Source organism: Gopherus evgoodei, chromosome 18 (assembly GCF_007399415.2).
Source record: "Gopherus evgoodei ecotype Sinaloan lineage chromosome 18, rGopEvg1_v1.p, whole genome shotgun sequence".
Lineage (NCBI taxonomy): Eukaryota > Metazoa > Chordata > Testudines > Testudinidae > Gopherus > Gopherus evgoodei.
The window spans coordinates 13,638,978-13,655,058 of NC_044339.1; the positions used below are offsets into that span (position 1 = coordinate 13,638,978).

At 48.2% G+C, this 16,081-nt stretch overlaps 1 protein-coding gene across 4 annotated transcripts in view; it reads left to right on the top strand.

The window, feature by feature from the left end:
• Window positions 1–16,081, top strand: part of SAMD11 (sterile alpha motif domain containing 11) — a 175,128-nt gene that overhangs the window by 123,070 nt on the left and 35,977 nt on the right. For all 4 annotated transcript variants that reach the window (XM_030537710.1, XM_030537711.1, XM_030537712.1 and 1 more), the window contains exons 6-7: window positions 661–753; window positions 10,328–10,492. In XM_030537710.1, coding sequence (XP_030393570.1) covers window positions 661–753; window positions 10,328–10,492 — 258 coding nt within the window. The remainder of the gene's footprint in view (window positions 1–660; window positions 754–10,327; window positions 10,493–16,081) is intronic.

A 16,081-nucleotide genomic window follows, 5' to 3' on the forward strand; every position in this document is an offset into this window, starting at 1 on the left:
TCATGCTTTCAGTTTCCCCAGCATTATTATGGGAGGATATTGATTTTAAATCTGTTCAGGGGACGCTGTAATTGTATATTAGATATTTTGCGTTGGCTCGCAAGGGCTGCACTAATGCAAAAGGCTCGAGCGTTTCCGTACAGTCTAGAGGGAGAAGATTGCTAAGGACCTTGAGGTTTTTAGGAGGAGAGAGAGAGAGAGAGATACTGTGGTAGGAAGAGTGAGAGGGAATGATTTTTCTTCTTCGCCCACCCCCTTTTTCCTCCCCCCAGTTGCTTTGCATCAGGGCATGAAGGGAGTGGAAACACAAGAGGGACAAAAGGCAGCCGAACAAATGATGAAACTCAGTAAGGAAATAAACTAGATTCAGAATTTACGGCTTAAAATCGTTGCATTGATCACTGTTTGAACAGTCATTACATCCCTTTGGATGGCATGATTAGGAAAGCAGATCTGGACTTTCAAGATGATGATTTTTTTTCTTTCTTTTTCTCTCTCTCCTCTCCCCCCCCCCCCCCCCCCCCCCGTAGCCTGACTCTCTATGTTTGGGCAGCAAAATGCGAAATAAGTCTCTGGTTGATTCTGTGAAAGGGAAAGAAGTGGAGCGTTATCTGATACTCAGGTCTCTCATTTCTGTGTGTCTCTCTCTCCCTCTTCTAGATGAAATTTTAGGCAGGAGAAGAGTATGTTCTCCCAACAGCAGCAGTGAGTGTCCTTTAGAAAGCAAGAAAACCCGAAGTGAGTCCCCAAAGGGTAAGTGCTGCTTCTCTCTCCCCTCTCCCCGCCCCATTTTCTTTTCTTAAGAACCTAACTTAATTGAAATTAACGAGGGAGGGATGGGAGATGCTGAGTAGGAGCTTTTAGTATCAGTGCTGGGGATGTGCGAGGAAGGCTACCAATGCAGTGTTCTCTTCAGCTAAGTGGAGGGAGATCAGAGTGTGTGTGTGTGTAATTATCTCCCTTAATTAGACTGATTATTTTATGGTTTAAAAACCAAGCCAGGAGCTCATGGGTTGGGGAGGAGGGTATTTTTCAGCAGAGTGCCTTGGTTTGGGTATTTAATACAGGACACGCACTGCATTATCATGTTGGCATCTGCTTTTTTGTGTGTGTCTAATTGTGAGTATAGTAAAAGTCCAGCTAGATAGTCCTTTGTTGATGAAGTCATTCCTCTATAGATGGAATCTGTAGCATTGGTGGGGGGGAAGGGGAATGTTTTGTTTTTAATTTTAGGGTTTTTATTTAAATCTCTTGATTTGGTTTTATGCCTCCCTGCCATAAACATGATTTTAAAACTTTTTTTAACGACTGGCAAAGTGGACTGGGTAATGGACCCTGCAGTTAATGAGTTCGTCTTGGGGTTGCGTAAATGAGGTTTTGCAGGCTGTTCACTTAGAGGCTTTGTTGTTAAGGTCAGACTAATTAGCTGTCAATAATGTCCACCTCAATCATTATTGCTTAACCTGCGCTTTTCTAGCCATTTAAAAAAAAAAAGCGTCAGGCTGGCTGCCTGCAAGCCAGGTCTTGTTTCATGGGGTTGGAGTCCAGCAGCTCAGCTTCTTAAAAAGGAACGAGAGGGACTGAATACATCCTCATGTTAACCAGACCAGATGGTCTTCAAGGGGACTTCAACATTCAGCGTTTTACTGCGGAGCGTTCCTGGCTTCCTAAAATAAAACCTTGTATCGCGTCTTCTAGCAGTGCCTGGTGCAGCGCCTAGGATGACACTCTAATTCTAAATAATATTCTTTTATGTCATCCCCTCCCGGCCTCCTACCCCAAAATTATGATTAGAAGGGCATTAGTATTCCAAAAGCGATCCTTGTTGGCTGCTAATTGGGGCGACTAGTGCCTGGTACAGTAGCTGCTAACATTACCTAGTAACACACGCTCATTCTTAATCATTTTCTTTTATGCAACCCCTTCTTGCCTCTTATCTCCAAATTGTTCCAGTGAGGAATGCATGAACGGTGGAGCAGGAATTCCTGTTAGGTGCTAACGATACCTAGTGTAAAGGGTACCTCAGCCAGGACCATCCGCTAGGCCTAAATTATTTCCCTTCATTGGTTCACCTGCCCACTTCCTGTCCTCCTCTTGCCCCTCCCCCTGAGTTACCATCAGAAGTTCCTCTCTATTCCAGGAGGAATCCTTTGTGGGTGCTGAAATGCATTTATTACACAGGAGCTTTCGATTTCCAGTGTCAGGCTATGCAATACCATGCCACAGTTTGCCACAGCTTCCTTAAAGGAGCTAGCACACTCTGCCCACCTTCAGGCTTCTGCTGACTCTCTCTCCTCTACCCTTTCTTATCCATTGCATGCTCTGAGAATAGATCACGGTGGTAGCAATTTAATCTGTTTTGCTGAGAAGCAGCTAAGCTTTAATCAGGCTGTTCAAGACCAGGCTATCGTTTCTGGATCTATGACTCTGATCCCTACCCACCAAAAAGGGTCCCATTCTATACAAATGGGAGCCAGTGTCAATATTACTTGACTTTGTTGGTTACAGTGTCAAGCCATAAACAATCCAGTCCTATCAGAGATGGGCCAAAGTTACCCTCCCCCCCCCACACGCACTTCGAGCCAACCCTTATTTCTTCATATCCACCCCCTGGGCCACTTACCCACCTTCGCTTCTTTCTAAATCCTGCTTTCTCAGCCAGAGTCATTTAATCGGGGTTTCCGCCTGACTCATTCAGTCAGGGTTTCCCCAGAAGTCCTAAAGGGTGACAGCTCCACACCACTTTCATTTTCTGCCCCCCACACTTTCCTTTCCCTGAAAGCCTTCCCTGACTTTTAAGCTAGGCTAACCTGAAACTGACACAGACTTTCTAAACTAGATGGATCTCTGTGAAACCTCCGAAGTTCTCCCTCTTCTGGTACACACATCTTGAGATTGTTTAGTGGCAGCTCTTCTGCCCCGGGTACTGTACGAGGCCTTTGACACACGGGGATCAGCTCTGTGCTAGCTGCCACTAAATAGTTAGGTTCCCCTGATCAGTGTCAATGGTGTTGGTTTTGCTGTGTGTAAATTAGAGGAACTATAGACTAGGGGAACCTGGAACATCCAAGTTACCAGAATGGATCAGGCTAATGGTCCATCTAGACTGCATCTACGTGCATCTGATGAAGTGGGTATTCACCCACGAAAGCTCATGCTCCAAAATGTCTGTTAGTCTATAAGGTGCCACAAGATTCTTTGCTGCTTTTATATCTAGTCTAGTATTTTGTGTTCAGCAAGGACTAGTACCAGCTGTTTCACAGAAAGGTTTACAGTCCCCATAATAACCACGCATGGACTGTCCTACCCACAGGGGATGCCTCTTCCCAATCTCTGTCACTTAGGGTATGTTTACACTGGAATAAAAGACCCACAGCACAGCTGCAGCTGTCCCAGGTCAGCTAACTCGGGCGTACGGGGTTCAGGCTTTGGGTTAAAAATTGCTTTGTAGATGTTTGGGCTTGGGTTGGGGCCTGAGCTCTGGGACCTCCCCCTTTGTGGGGTCCCAGCCCAAGCCAGAACGCCTACCCACCAATTACAGAGCTCAAGCCCCATGACCTGGGCCAGCCACGGGTGTTTAACTTCAATGTTAGTGGCTTGTGCTTTGAGGCATAGCAGTTTATGTCCTTTTAGAACTTAACCTATCTCCTGCAACAGTGAATTTTCTCATTATCTCTGCAAAGTCTCATTCTTTGAATTCTGCTGAGCTCTGACCTCAAAGATATTGTCATTATTTATAATGTATTGTGGTACCGCCTAGGAGCCCTAGTCATGGACCAGGACCCCATTGTGCTCGGCGCTGTACAGACGCAGAACAATATCTTGTGGCAGTGAGTTGCTTGGAGAGGCTAGAGAAGGCATTCTCATGCTTCTTTTGAATAATGTGGGCCTCTTGTTACTTGGGACGTTTTCTTGTGGACGCTTCCTGTCGCATTCGCAGCCACATAACGTTCCTAAGGTAGCACCAGCAGTTCTTTATATGGAAAGGCAACTTGCGGGAAGCGTTCAAGGAGTTTCTTAGTGTGGATGGGGCCTTTGTAGGGAAGCACATCTTCCACGTGTGTACAGGAAAGAGCGAGAGGAACCATTGCCCAGTGGTTAGGGCACTACCTTAGGACTTGGGAGACCTAGGTTTGAATCCCTGCTCCAATCCAGGTACTCAGATACTATTCTGATGGAGGCCAGATAAGTGCCTAAGATAGATATTGAAACACCAGCTCAGCATTTTAGCTCTGCCTGCCTGCATTGCAAATTCAGCCGTAACCAAGACTTTACCATAATTTGACAGTGGGATTAAAACATGCCAAGGGTGCTGTCTGTGCTGCAGAAGGGAACCACCCTTTAACTGTGTCAGGACAGCCACATCCATACCTCCTTGTTGCAGGATTCCCCTGTGCTTCTCTCGTCAGATGGGATTGGCTCCCTCCAGGGTGGTTGACAAGCTGCTAAGCAGTCCTGGCAAACATGTGACTTGCTAGGAGTATTAGAAAGTGGGCACCTACTTGTGTGGGTTATTGAGACATGGTGACCTAGAACCTGTCTTGGGGTGTTTGGTAGGAGAGGGAGTTTGTGCGGCTAGGACTCATACATGCATGTGCCGGTGAGAGATGAGTGGAAAGAGCCCACCTGCAAATCCACTGATACATCACTTAATTAGCTAAAGCAGTGCTGGAAAGGCACCCAGCAGGGCTTGTGCAAGAGCAATGCAAGGGCACACCCTGTGCAGAGTCGGCAGCTCCTGGATTGCCCCAATCTCCCTTTCCAACACTTGCTGCTTTCAGCAGCAAAGCTCGGTGGGAGTTGGGTCTGCCAGTTCACAGTTGTGGGCAGTGGCACCAGTGAGGGAGGCAAAATCCTGGCCTAAATTTCCCTGTTCTTCCCCTAATCCCTTCGCAGCGTGGCACCTTGCAGTCCTTCGACCTGCCCCAGGCACGGCTGCCTTAGGAGCCAGGTGAGCTAGAGGAGATCTGTACCTTCTGCCGGTTCAGCTAATCTTCCAGGGTCTTTTGCTCGGGTAAAGTGGCCTTTGGCAGCTGCTCCCCAGCTTTGTGTACTCCGCCTCGGCCCTGTCTACAACCCCATGGGAAGAGCCTATCCCATTATATCACATGTTGGCCCTAGATGCAGCTGTCACTCTGGGCATGGCAGCATTGTCTCCAAAACGGCCTTTTGACCAGGAAAAGTGACCCTGCTCCTGTGGCACATCTTGAGACACTGTGCCTGCGTCTTACAAAGCAAGGAGCCAGAGGCAGCTGAGAAGATCACTCCTTTTCTCTGACTGAGTGAAAAAACACCTGTAGAGCTGGAAACCCTTCCAGCACTGAAGCGGTAACCTTCCCTTCCCTTCCCCCTCCCTGGTGCACACACCAGAGATCAAAAGAGAGCCCTATCTCGGTGGAAACGGGGCCACGCTAGCGCTGCTGTCAAACAGAGCAGAACGTTCTCGTGTCTAATATGGAAATGTGAGCGTATCAGAGGCTCAGAGCAAGGGCTGCACTGGCAGGTCATGGAGGAAGCTTTCTCCCTGGGAGACAATTCCCCAGTAAAATGTTCACTCCCACAGCAACAGCGTGGTCTGGAGATGTGCTCCTCTGATCCCTGGAGACAGAGAATAAAACTGCATTATTGCAAAGAGAGCGAGAGAAGAAAAATCAGAGAGAGAGGTTTTTTTTTTTCCTATATGAGCTGCTGAAAAATAAATCTGTTAGAAGCCTCCTCAGCTGAGGAGATTTAAAAGTAGGCTGGACTAACTGCTGGAAAATACGTGGTAGGAAGCAAACTTGCCTTGGCTGGATGACCTCGTGGCGCTGTCATTCCCTTCTTTCCTTCTGTGAATCACTTAAAAAAACCTCAACAGCAACCCTACAAACCAACAGCACTACTTTGTATCTTTAGTTTATACAAAAACAGACCTGGCCCTGGCCGTGAGCCAGAGCTGGACAGTTCAGATCGAGATTCTCCAAAAATGTGAAGGTCTCCAGATCTGTGTGTTTGGTCCAGACCTCTCTCCACTTAAAAAGCTATTGAAGAACAATAGTCTGGCCCTGCTCCTGCTCCCACTGAAGTTTGTAGCAAACCTCCCTGCTGGGCTGCAGTGGGCACAGGAGCAGGTGCTCTGTTGGCTGGGACAAGAAAACCCGGGTGGCCACAATCCTAACACTCAGCTCTGGCTTTGCGTCTTTGGCCATAGCTGAGCTCACAGGGCAAAGGACAGAACACTGCAATGCTGCAGGCTGCCCTCTCTGTCTGATTAGAGAAACCAGGAAGGGAGCCTGGCTTTGTGGGGGCTGGTAGCTGTTCCCAGCTACCTCTTAGCTAGTGGGTGTTAAAGGAGAGGGTCTATCTGCAGTTAGCCCTATTGGAGGGGAATTATGTGATGCCTTGCTCAGGGGATGAGTCTCAAGCAAAGGGTTCCATTTTTCCACTTTGAATTGTGAAGCTCCAGTGTGTCACTGTTGGGGGGAGGCCATCAGCAGTGGGGGACAGTGGTATCATAGTCTGCGTCACAGAGCTACAGAGAGCCTGCCCGCTCTGAAGGTCTGGTACCCTTGTAGCTGACGTTCTGGAGGGCACAAAAGGTTGTGATGCTGTCACTGTGTTGACAGAGTGAGAGAATGATGGTGAGAGAGCTGCATTCACATACGCACACCCAGAGCCCTTGTTACGGGAGCCGGCCAGGAGAGAGCAGAGAGACAAGCAGATGTCTGTCTAGGCCCTTGCTTCTGAGCTTCGACACTGGAGTCCTTTTCACACCTGGCGGCTGGAGGAGATTTGACAAGATCAGTCTCCCGCATTACCCCCTGGTAATGACAAAAGCAGACAGCAAAGCTGCCGCGGAGCTGGAATTATCACTGGCTGAGTCATGTGAAATCTCCAACTATAAGTGTGGAAATCCAGCTTTTCTCCCTCCCTGTCCTCCCACCTTGCACCTGAAATCTGCTCTGGGACTGATCGGATAGAGTTTATGGTAATTAAGCATCATTATCCCCCTCCCCCCCTTTTTTTTCCCTAATGACACGGCTGTGAAAAAACCTCAGTGATTTTCCTAAATCGGGGTCTGGGTCTTGTGGATTTTTCCTCAGAGCTCCAGTTAAGAGCATCAGAGGGGGGTTGAGACAGTTGATGCCTCTCTGAGCTTGCTGGGGAGGAGGGGTGCCAGGAAGGCAGGAGGCTGTGGGCGGTCTTGTCAGCTAGGAGAGTCGGGGGAGGTGATTTGGAGGGGAATTCCAATCCCTTTGCTCTTTCCTGAAAGCACCGGCCACCTGCTGCACAAGCGGTTGCTGTGGTTGCCTCTAATTATCCACCACTCCTCTTTTGAGTCAATCGGCTGTGTGGCAGATGCACCCCATTGAAGGGGTGGGTCCAATTCCTAGCACTGCGCAACACAACTCGGGCTTTGAACCTGTGAATTTCACAGGAAGTCCATGGTCCTTGAGATACAGAAACATGTCACTAGGGTGTCGTTTAGTGGTTGCAGAGTGCTGTGCTGGGTGAGAAATTGAGTGGAGCTCTGTCGTTGACCCCAGCAAAATTGGACAGAAATCATGTGCTCATTCTTTGGGCTTTATACTTACAAGGGAAAGGAGCTGTGTGAATGAGGGTGGTGTTTGGAGGTTCGAAACCCAGGATATTATGAGCTTTTTGGCTTCATTCTCTTCTTGGGGTTTTGGAGGAGGTGGAATGTGTTTTTTTTTTTTTTTTGATTGATTATGACAGTAACATCCCCAGTTGAGATCAGGGCCCCACTGTGCTAGGAGCTCGATTAAAAAAAAAAAAAAAGAAAAAAGGGGGGGGGCAGAGTGACCCTGCCCCAAAGATCTTATGCTCTGAGTGGACAGGACAGGCGAAAAGTAGACAGAGAAGGAGAAGTGAAGCAACATACCTGAACTTGCACAGCAGGGAAATGGCAGAACTGGGATTAGACCCAGGTCTCCTCAGTCCTAGTCCAGTGTCCTATCTGTTGTACCATGCTGCCTTTCCAGTGCTGCTTGCTCCCCTCAGTGATCATCCTCTCAGGGGATATCCAGACCAGGGGACCTCTTGGTTGTCCGAGAGGTGTATACGTAGCTCTAGTCACATGACAGAGTGCAAGTCATCTTGCACTGGTGTCAAGTGACTGGAATTTGTCCCTTTGCTGCCATCTTGGATTTGCGGCCAACATGGCAGCACTCTCGGGAAGGCCTGAAGGGCTCAGACATGGAGACGGGGAGCGAAGGAGAGAGAACTCAGAGCGTGCACACAATGGTTCCATTAATAGATTGCTCTCTAATTCAGTCAACGTGCTGGCATTCTAGTGAAGCTACGCAATGGACAGGAGCCCTCCCCCCGCCTTCCCTCTGCCCGCTAAAGCTGTTATTGGGAGTTTCTCTGTGAGTAATGAAAAGGTTTTGCCTGTGGGGATGATCCAAGATAAAATAGTGTTACAGCAGCCCCTGCCAAGGCGCGAGTGTGGTAATTACTCTGAGTTCCGCTTACAGTAAACAAAAGCTGCTCTGGATTTTATCTCCCCTGGTTGCTATAGGGGGGTCCCTATTGCCCAGGGAGCAGGTGGGGCCTTTCTGAAAGGGATTCAGCTCCACACAAGACAGCAGGGCTTGGCAAATGTGGAGGCAGGGATGTATGCAGTAAATCAGTTAGTCACTGAACCTAATTTTGCCTTCGCTCTCCATGCAATCCCAGTGGATTCAGTAGGGGGGAAGCAGAACTTGCCCACCTTACTTGGAGACATTGGTACTGCACCTGTGAGCAATGGGAGGAGGGTTGGCCCCATAAGTTATATCAGGGCTGGGCTGAGGTAGATTGTATGGGTTTTTTTTCCTTTGTGGCTCTGCTGGGGGCTAGGCGTCCAGCTGATTTCAGGGTTCAGTTAAAAGAATCATGTGCTTGTTACTCAGACATCAACTGATTCTTGTTCAGCTACTCAAGCTAACGAGGGAATCGGTGGAGTTGTCCTCTGCCTCTTCACAGCATCCATCGTCGTGAGGTGTAGGTCAAAGTTGGCGGTATTCTGAATAAGTGACAGTCGCTGCTCCTCTCTCATGAATAGCCGAGCCAGTTGGGACGAGAGCAAGGGGCGGCGGTGGTCTGATAACTGCATCTCCTTTGTAGCTATTGTTTCATTGCGGTAACCTCCCACACATTAATTAATTTACCTTCACAGTGCTCTTGGGAGGTCGGCAAGAATTATCACCTCCATTTTACAAATGTGGAAACTGAGCTATAAAGTCAGATTAAGTGACTCGACTGAGGCCATATAGGGAGACTGTGGCAAAGGAGCTCAGATTCTGAGTTCCCGTGTGACACCTGAACCACATTACCATTCGCTTTCTCTCGGGGTAGAATTGTGGGCAAGGCGCTGGACTCAGGCTTAGTAGACTTGAGTTCAGTTCCTAGCTCTCACACAGATTCTCTGTGTGACGGACCATTGGCAAATCCCTTTCTCTGCCCTGTGCTTCCGTTCCTCATGCCTACCACACAGGAGTGTTGTGAAGATAAAAACCGTAATGACTGGGGCACTCGGCTGTATGAGTACCTAGAGAGACTGTTTCTGTGACTTCCCTTTCGATAGCTGAGTGGATGGATTGTCAGTGCTGCTCCTATCAAAACTGGTGGCGTGCTACCTGTACTGCAGTTCTCAAACTCATCTACAGGAAGCTGTTGAGCAATGAGCATCTCCATAGTGAGGGATTACCTTGCCCCTCTCTGTAGCCACCTCCTCCAAGCATGTTCCAAATGGCAGGCTTGAAAAAAAGGGGTGGGTGTCTATTTAGGCGTTAGTTGAAAAGAGAACTAGCATCCCGCAAGGGGAGTGGATGAGAATTCAGTACGTCTTTCATCGTGTGTTTGTGGCAGCAACTGTCCTCCTTTACCCCCTTAGGTAAAGTGAGTTTGCCTGTAATTTTGTTTGATTGTAATGTAATACTCATGGCTTCCAACAAGTGTGTGTGTGTTTGTGTGTGTGTGTTTGCGTGTGTGTGTGTGCATGTGCTGAGTTTGAAGTTTTCTGTGTTAAGAGTATATGCATGTGTTTGGAAGGGGTGTTGGGAGCATAGATACATGGTTGGGGGTGTTGGTCTGCAGATTTTGTGTGTTGAGGGTGTGTGTGCATGTGGTTTGGGGGAGTTGGGTGCTTATGCATTTGTGTCGGAGAAGGGGTTAAGTTTGGAGGTTTTGTGTGTCAGGTTCATATGCATGTGTTTTGTGGTATTGAGGGAGGATATCACTTGACTTTCGTTCTCTGTCTAGTTCTCTGATCTCCCTGCACTGATGTGATTTCTTCCATCTCTCTCTCTCTCTCTCTCTCTTTTTAAAACCTTGTACTCTTCAGAAAATTCCCACACACCCGTGCTCGAAGACTCAGTGACTCAGATGACCCCAGAGGAACACTACAGACGGATGATGTCAGCCCTGAACGAACACAGCACCTTTGAGGAGCAGCAGCAGCAGCGCCTCTACCAGTTGGCCAACAGCATGGCAGTCCCCAGCCATGGTGGTAGGGCTTTCGGGGGGGGAGGAATGGGCTGGATTTGTAATGTGTTTTATTAAGTCTCTTGTTTCGTTAGTTCCCTGTGATCTCTGATACTTTATGTAGCAACTGTCATGGGCTGTAACAACACCTAGTGGTGAGAATGGAGTGGATCTGCTGTGAGCTTTGCTTCTGAGAAGCTTAGACAATTAGCTTGTGATTGCAGCCGATCTATCAGTAGCGCAGGGTCTTCTCCCCTTTCTCCTTGTCTTGGAGTCTCACAACCCAAATATTCAGAATCCTTGGTGCAAATGTGACTTGGTCAGAAGTGGAGTGAATTTAGTGGGCTCTGCCTAGTCTCATCTCATCACAAGCCCACCCCGCCCTTTGGCCTCATCCAGAATGGTTGGCAGGCTCGGCTGAGCAGAGGCTTAGGGCTTGGACAGATGAGGGTGTGTGGTCACTGTCGTGCAGTGGCAATTCTGTGAGAGGATCGAGTGCTGGAGTAGCATGAAGTGTTGCAGGATGTAGTTTAGTGCATTGGCAGTGCTGTGCATGGGAAATTCATACAGCACCTGCCTGCCATGTGTCTGGCCGTAGTTGGTGTTTATGACCCGCCACCTTGTGAGGATTCAATTCACCGTGTTTTTAGGAATGAGAAAAGTACCATGCAAATAAGCCCAGGGTGCAATGAAAACTGTTCAGCAGGAGAATGCATAAGCCAGTGGGAAATGTGTGTCTGGGGATAGACAGATAGATTCATCCCTGGTGTGTAACTTCATTGCTCTGGAGATGAATTGGTCCCGCTCTAGCTGAAACCAGATCTGCTGTGGGCAGAGGCTTGGTAAACCTCTGCGCTGAAAGGGAGAAACCTCTTCTGTGCCCAGCATACTCATGTTGTGAGAGTCTCATCAGAGCTTTGCCACAAGAATACTGTAGGCAGCTTCCAGGCACTGGTTTCCTTGCAGCCACAAAACACCAGCAACAAGGCAGGACGTTGGGCTGTCTAAAGCTGTGTTGGGTGTTATGGGGAAGCCAAGATTCTTCCGCCTCACTCTGGTTTAATTCAGAGTAGTTTAGGCTTTGGCTGCACTGGGGTATTTTTTGCACGGATGGAGAAAACCCAAGTGAGGATGGTGCTGCACCGGCGTAGGGAGTGTTTTGTGCTGGCGTAGATTTAAAGTCAGATAAGCTGCACATGTGCCAATCCTCTTTTACACTGGTGCAGCTCGTCTACACGAGGGATTTGCACTAGTGCAGCCACATCAGTGCAAAATAAGAAACAACCCAGCCCTTAAAAACAACCCCCAATTCTGAAAAGGTTTTTGTGTCTTGCTACTTCTGCTCCATTATCGTGGGGATACTGCTGCTTCTTCGGGGGAGTTTGTGCTCTAGTCCTTTGGTTTGTGCTTTAATTAAATAATAAAAATAAAAGTGTTTGTCCCTCATACTGGAGAGCCCTGCTCAGAGCCAGTCACAGGGTGTTCGAGGTATCGCGAGCATCACCTGTAGGGGCACTAGTGTGTTAGCAAAACAGCCAGTGGGAAATTGGGTCATGGTGAGAGAGCCCACACGTGTTGTACAGCGTCAGTCTGTGTGTACACCTTCCCTTCTCTTGTGCATGTATGACATGCTGGCATGGGACTGGGTGTAGCCAAAACAAAGCCATTAATTATGCCCGTGCCCTCTGCCTTTTCAGATGCAAGAGCAGGTGAGTGAGGGGGTGTCCCAGGGTGAACCTCTGGAGGACCAGGAGTGGATTACTGAGCTGCCTTGGAGGAGGAGGGATTGTTGGCGAGAGAGATTTGACAACTATCTGGGCACAAAAGGTGAAGGTGTCACTGGGAGATAGAAATTACACGGCACAAGATCTATGTCCATGTCCAGCTCTCTTCCTCCGAACCTCTCTCTACGTAAAGCCTTCAGCTGCCAAACTGTATCTGGAATGGATTAACCAAAGATAGAAAGAAAAAGAGAGAGAGAGGGGTTGGGGGAGGGAGGGGTAAGAGGCAGAGCAGCATCAGCAATGTATCTGGTGAAGACTTGAAGGAGAATCTCCAATCTGGAGTAAATCCCCAGGGCTGCTTGTTAGGTTAATAAAGAGGCTGCCTTCCCCTTCCACTCTCCATTTGATTTGATTTGCTTCTCTGGGTGGCAGGAAGGTGATCCTGTTTAATGTAGAGTTAGGATTTGTTCAGCATCACAGGCACAGCAGGCACCTTCCCAGACACGCAATGCGTGTGAGCGCAGCACACCCACAACACACACACATAGGTGCTGTGTAGAGACATGCAACACATCTCCACAGAGGCACAATGTGCACAAGCACAGTGCATGCACAGCCGGTGCATAGGCACAGGACACGCAAACACAACCCGAGTTGGTAGACAGAAGCAGCATGCACAGTGAGTGTGCCCTGGCACAATACACAACTGCATATAGACATGACATGCACAAGTACAGTATACACAAGGACAATACAGAGGCACAACATATGCTTACACAAAGGTGCAACACAAGTTGTGCATGTTTGGTATTCACACAAGCACAATAGACGACATATGCTTACACAAAGATGCCACATGCACATGTTGGACACACAACATGCACCTACACATAGGTACAGTACACACAGCAGACATAATACATGCACAGGCACAACATGGGTACACAGTGTACACACAGACACAACTCACAAACCCATATACAACATATGCGTGTGTGCTGGCACGATACATAAGCTCATATGCAACACACACCTACATGCATGTACACAGGCTTATTACACAGACTCACAACAGGCCAACACATAGGCCCAACTCACTTGGGCACAAATTGGGCACCAGACATGGAAAACACCCCACACCCCAGGCACAACACATGCACCAGAGCAGCTGATGCCACAGCACTTCTATCTCCAGAGCAGCTCATTGCAGTAAAAAGCCTGACATTTTTTAAAATTATGATTAAACTGTCTCCTCAGCATTTCTGGGAGTGTGGGGGGAGTCCGATTCTGAGGTTTCGGGGTGGGCAGGAGGAGAGGGGAACGCTGCACAGACAGACTTTCTTGTGTAACGTTGACAAGACAAAACTTCAGTGTGTTTTGGATTAGCGCCACACCACAGGCCTCTGGTTGGGCTATAAATTATTAGTGCCAGGACAAAGCGCAGTTTATCTGCAGGCTCACACGGAGGCACCAATAACGTTAATTATTTAGAAAATGTTAATAATTTAGAAATCTCTCTTTTTTTAATTGCTTTTCTTTCCCATTCCCCCTCCCACACGCTGCTGCCTTCCTCCCAGCATCCTGTGTTCTGAATTCAGTCCATCTCCGTGCCTGGAACCTCTATCCACCAGCGTTGCAGTGTCAGTCACTCTGATTTCCCAACTGTCAGAATGCAGGATTGTAAATAACAGATCCTCCGGGGTGGGGCAGGAGGGGCTAGACGATGGGGTGGGGGAGGGAGGGAGCAACGGGAGGGGAGGAGGAGACCAGAAGGTATACGAGGGAGTTGTTGCGGTCATTCAGGATCAATGCAGCTTCTGGAATTGGCTGCATGCCAGACTTCTAAATTACAGGCACTGTGGCAATAAGGAGTGACCTGGGTTTTTCAGATAATTAATTTATAAACATCAGAGGCACGTGGTCCCTGGCTCGGCGAATTCTGCCGACTTTTTATGTGATCTGATGGGGCTGCTTTTTTCCCTCTCTCCTACATGCCTTTACAGTTCAAAAATATAGATCATTTTAATATTTGTTCCCTTTCTTCTTTTTTTAATGAGTTTGCATGTACATGAATGCGGCAAGAGGTACCCTAGGGACCGAAGTCCTGTTAATCCACAACTCAGGCGGTGGCTGTGCAAGCTTTTCCACCCCAACCTGCTCTTCCGCCAATGGGTCTCAGCCCTGACTGGGAGGACCCCAGCCCCCAGCTAAGGGAGTTGAGTCAACATGGCCAGTTGATGTGTATTGGACACTTGTGTGGGTAACGAAAACGTGCCTGGTGACATGCTGTAGGATAGGAAAGAAAATAGAAGGGATATAACTCGTCATGCTCCAAGCTGTAAGCCAAACTCTGCTCAGAATTAGCAGGAAACTTCCCCTGGGGAGGCTGTTCCATAACTGCCCACCAGGGGAGTTCCTTGCCTCTTCTTCTGATGTAGCTGATAGTGGTCACTGGTTGGAAGCAGGATACTGAGAGATGAACCATTGCTTGGCTGATGGTCCAGCAAATTCCTGCGTTCTTCATCATTCGTTTTTGTTAAAAGCACTGGGTGGGGTGGTGGTAAATTTTCATTGTGATGTTGGAACTGGACCAAGACCCAGAATACTCGTGTCATGCAGGCTGCTTATGCTTAAAATGGTGATTTAGAGGTGAAAGGCTTTCTCTTACCTTACCCACCACCCCGAGCCATGATGCTGCACTTCCATGTGCACTTCCATGTGCTCCCCACTTCAGCTTCTGGAAATGCAGAAATGCAGGCTGGGTGTTTGCCGCTGGGGCATGGGGAGAGTGGTCTACCAGTCTCTTCCCCAGCTGTGAGGCAGATATGAGGGGGAACTCCGGTACAGCGCAGTGTGAGGATGCACACCTGCCCCCTGGGTTTTATGCTGGATTTGATGCTCCAGGACCTCTCTCTTCATTTCAGATCTACTCACTGTAGGCACTGCGGGTGTTGCTATTATTATTTGTGTTACCATAGTGCCTAGGACCCCCAGTCATTGACCAGGAGCTCCCTGTCATAGACATGGTACAATCTGTTGCTTGATCTTTGTCAGTGTCTCATGCTGAATCAAATCCTGTAGGGGCAACTCTGCCAGATGATCTTGAGTGGGAGGAGGGAGTAGTAGACCTCGGAGGCTGATCGTGTTCAGAGATTGGACGTGGGGAACCTTTGACTGGAGGGCATTTGGCCTGGCTGCAGCTTTTTGAAAGCTTTAAAACATGTCTTTGCTGCATCCATTTTCCAGCCTCCTTGCATGGGTGTCAGATATTTAAATAGCTGTTGTTTCTGGAAAGGTTCTCAGCCTGTGTGGGAGGGGTGTGAATGTGCATCCATACATGTGCAATGTGTGCACAAAGGCACGTGTATACAGTATGTTTCCATATTTGAATTTGGAAAAAAAATTGTATTCACATATATGACTATATATTATCTAGACTTCTCACTAATGCACAGGACTGAGAATAAAGACACGTGAGGGTCTAGCCCCAACTCTGGCACACACATATGGGGTGAGCCTGTGCCCCAGTTTTCCCATCAGTAAAATGGGGATAGCATAATCTTAAGCACCTCTGTAGTGCTCTTCAGCCCTGGATCTCAAAGCACTTTGCAAAGGCAGGAAAGAATTATCCTTGTTTTTACAAATGGGGAAACTGAGGCATAGAGGTGAATTGACCTGTCACTCAGCAGTACAAGCATGGTATTAATAATTATGACAGATTGGTAATGGCTAAGGAGTTATTGCAGGCAAAGTACTTTGAGCGTTTCATGGAAGGTGCTGCAGAAGTACAAAGGATGATGATTGTAATATATACTCCGACAAACACCCTATTCGTCTATTCAAGTACATTCAGTTTGGCTCTGTCTTGGCTTCCTCTGACACAGAGCAGT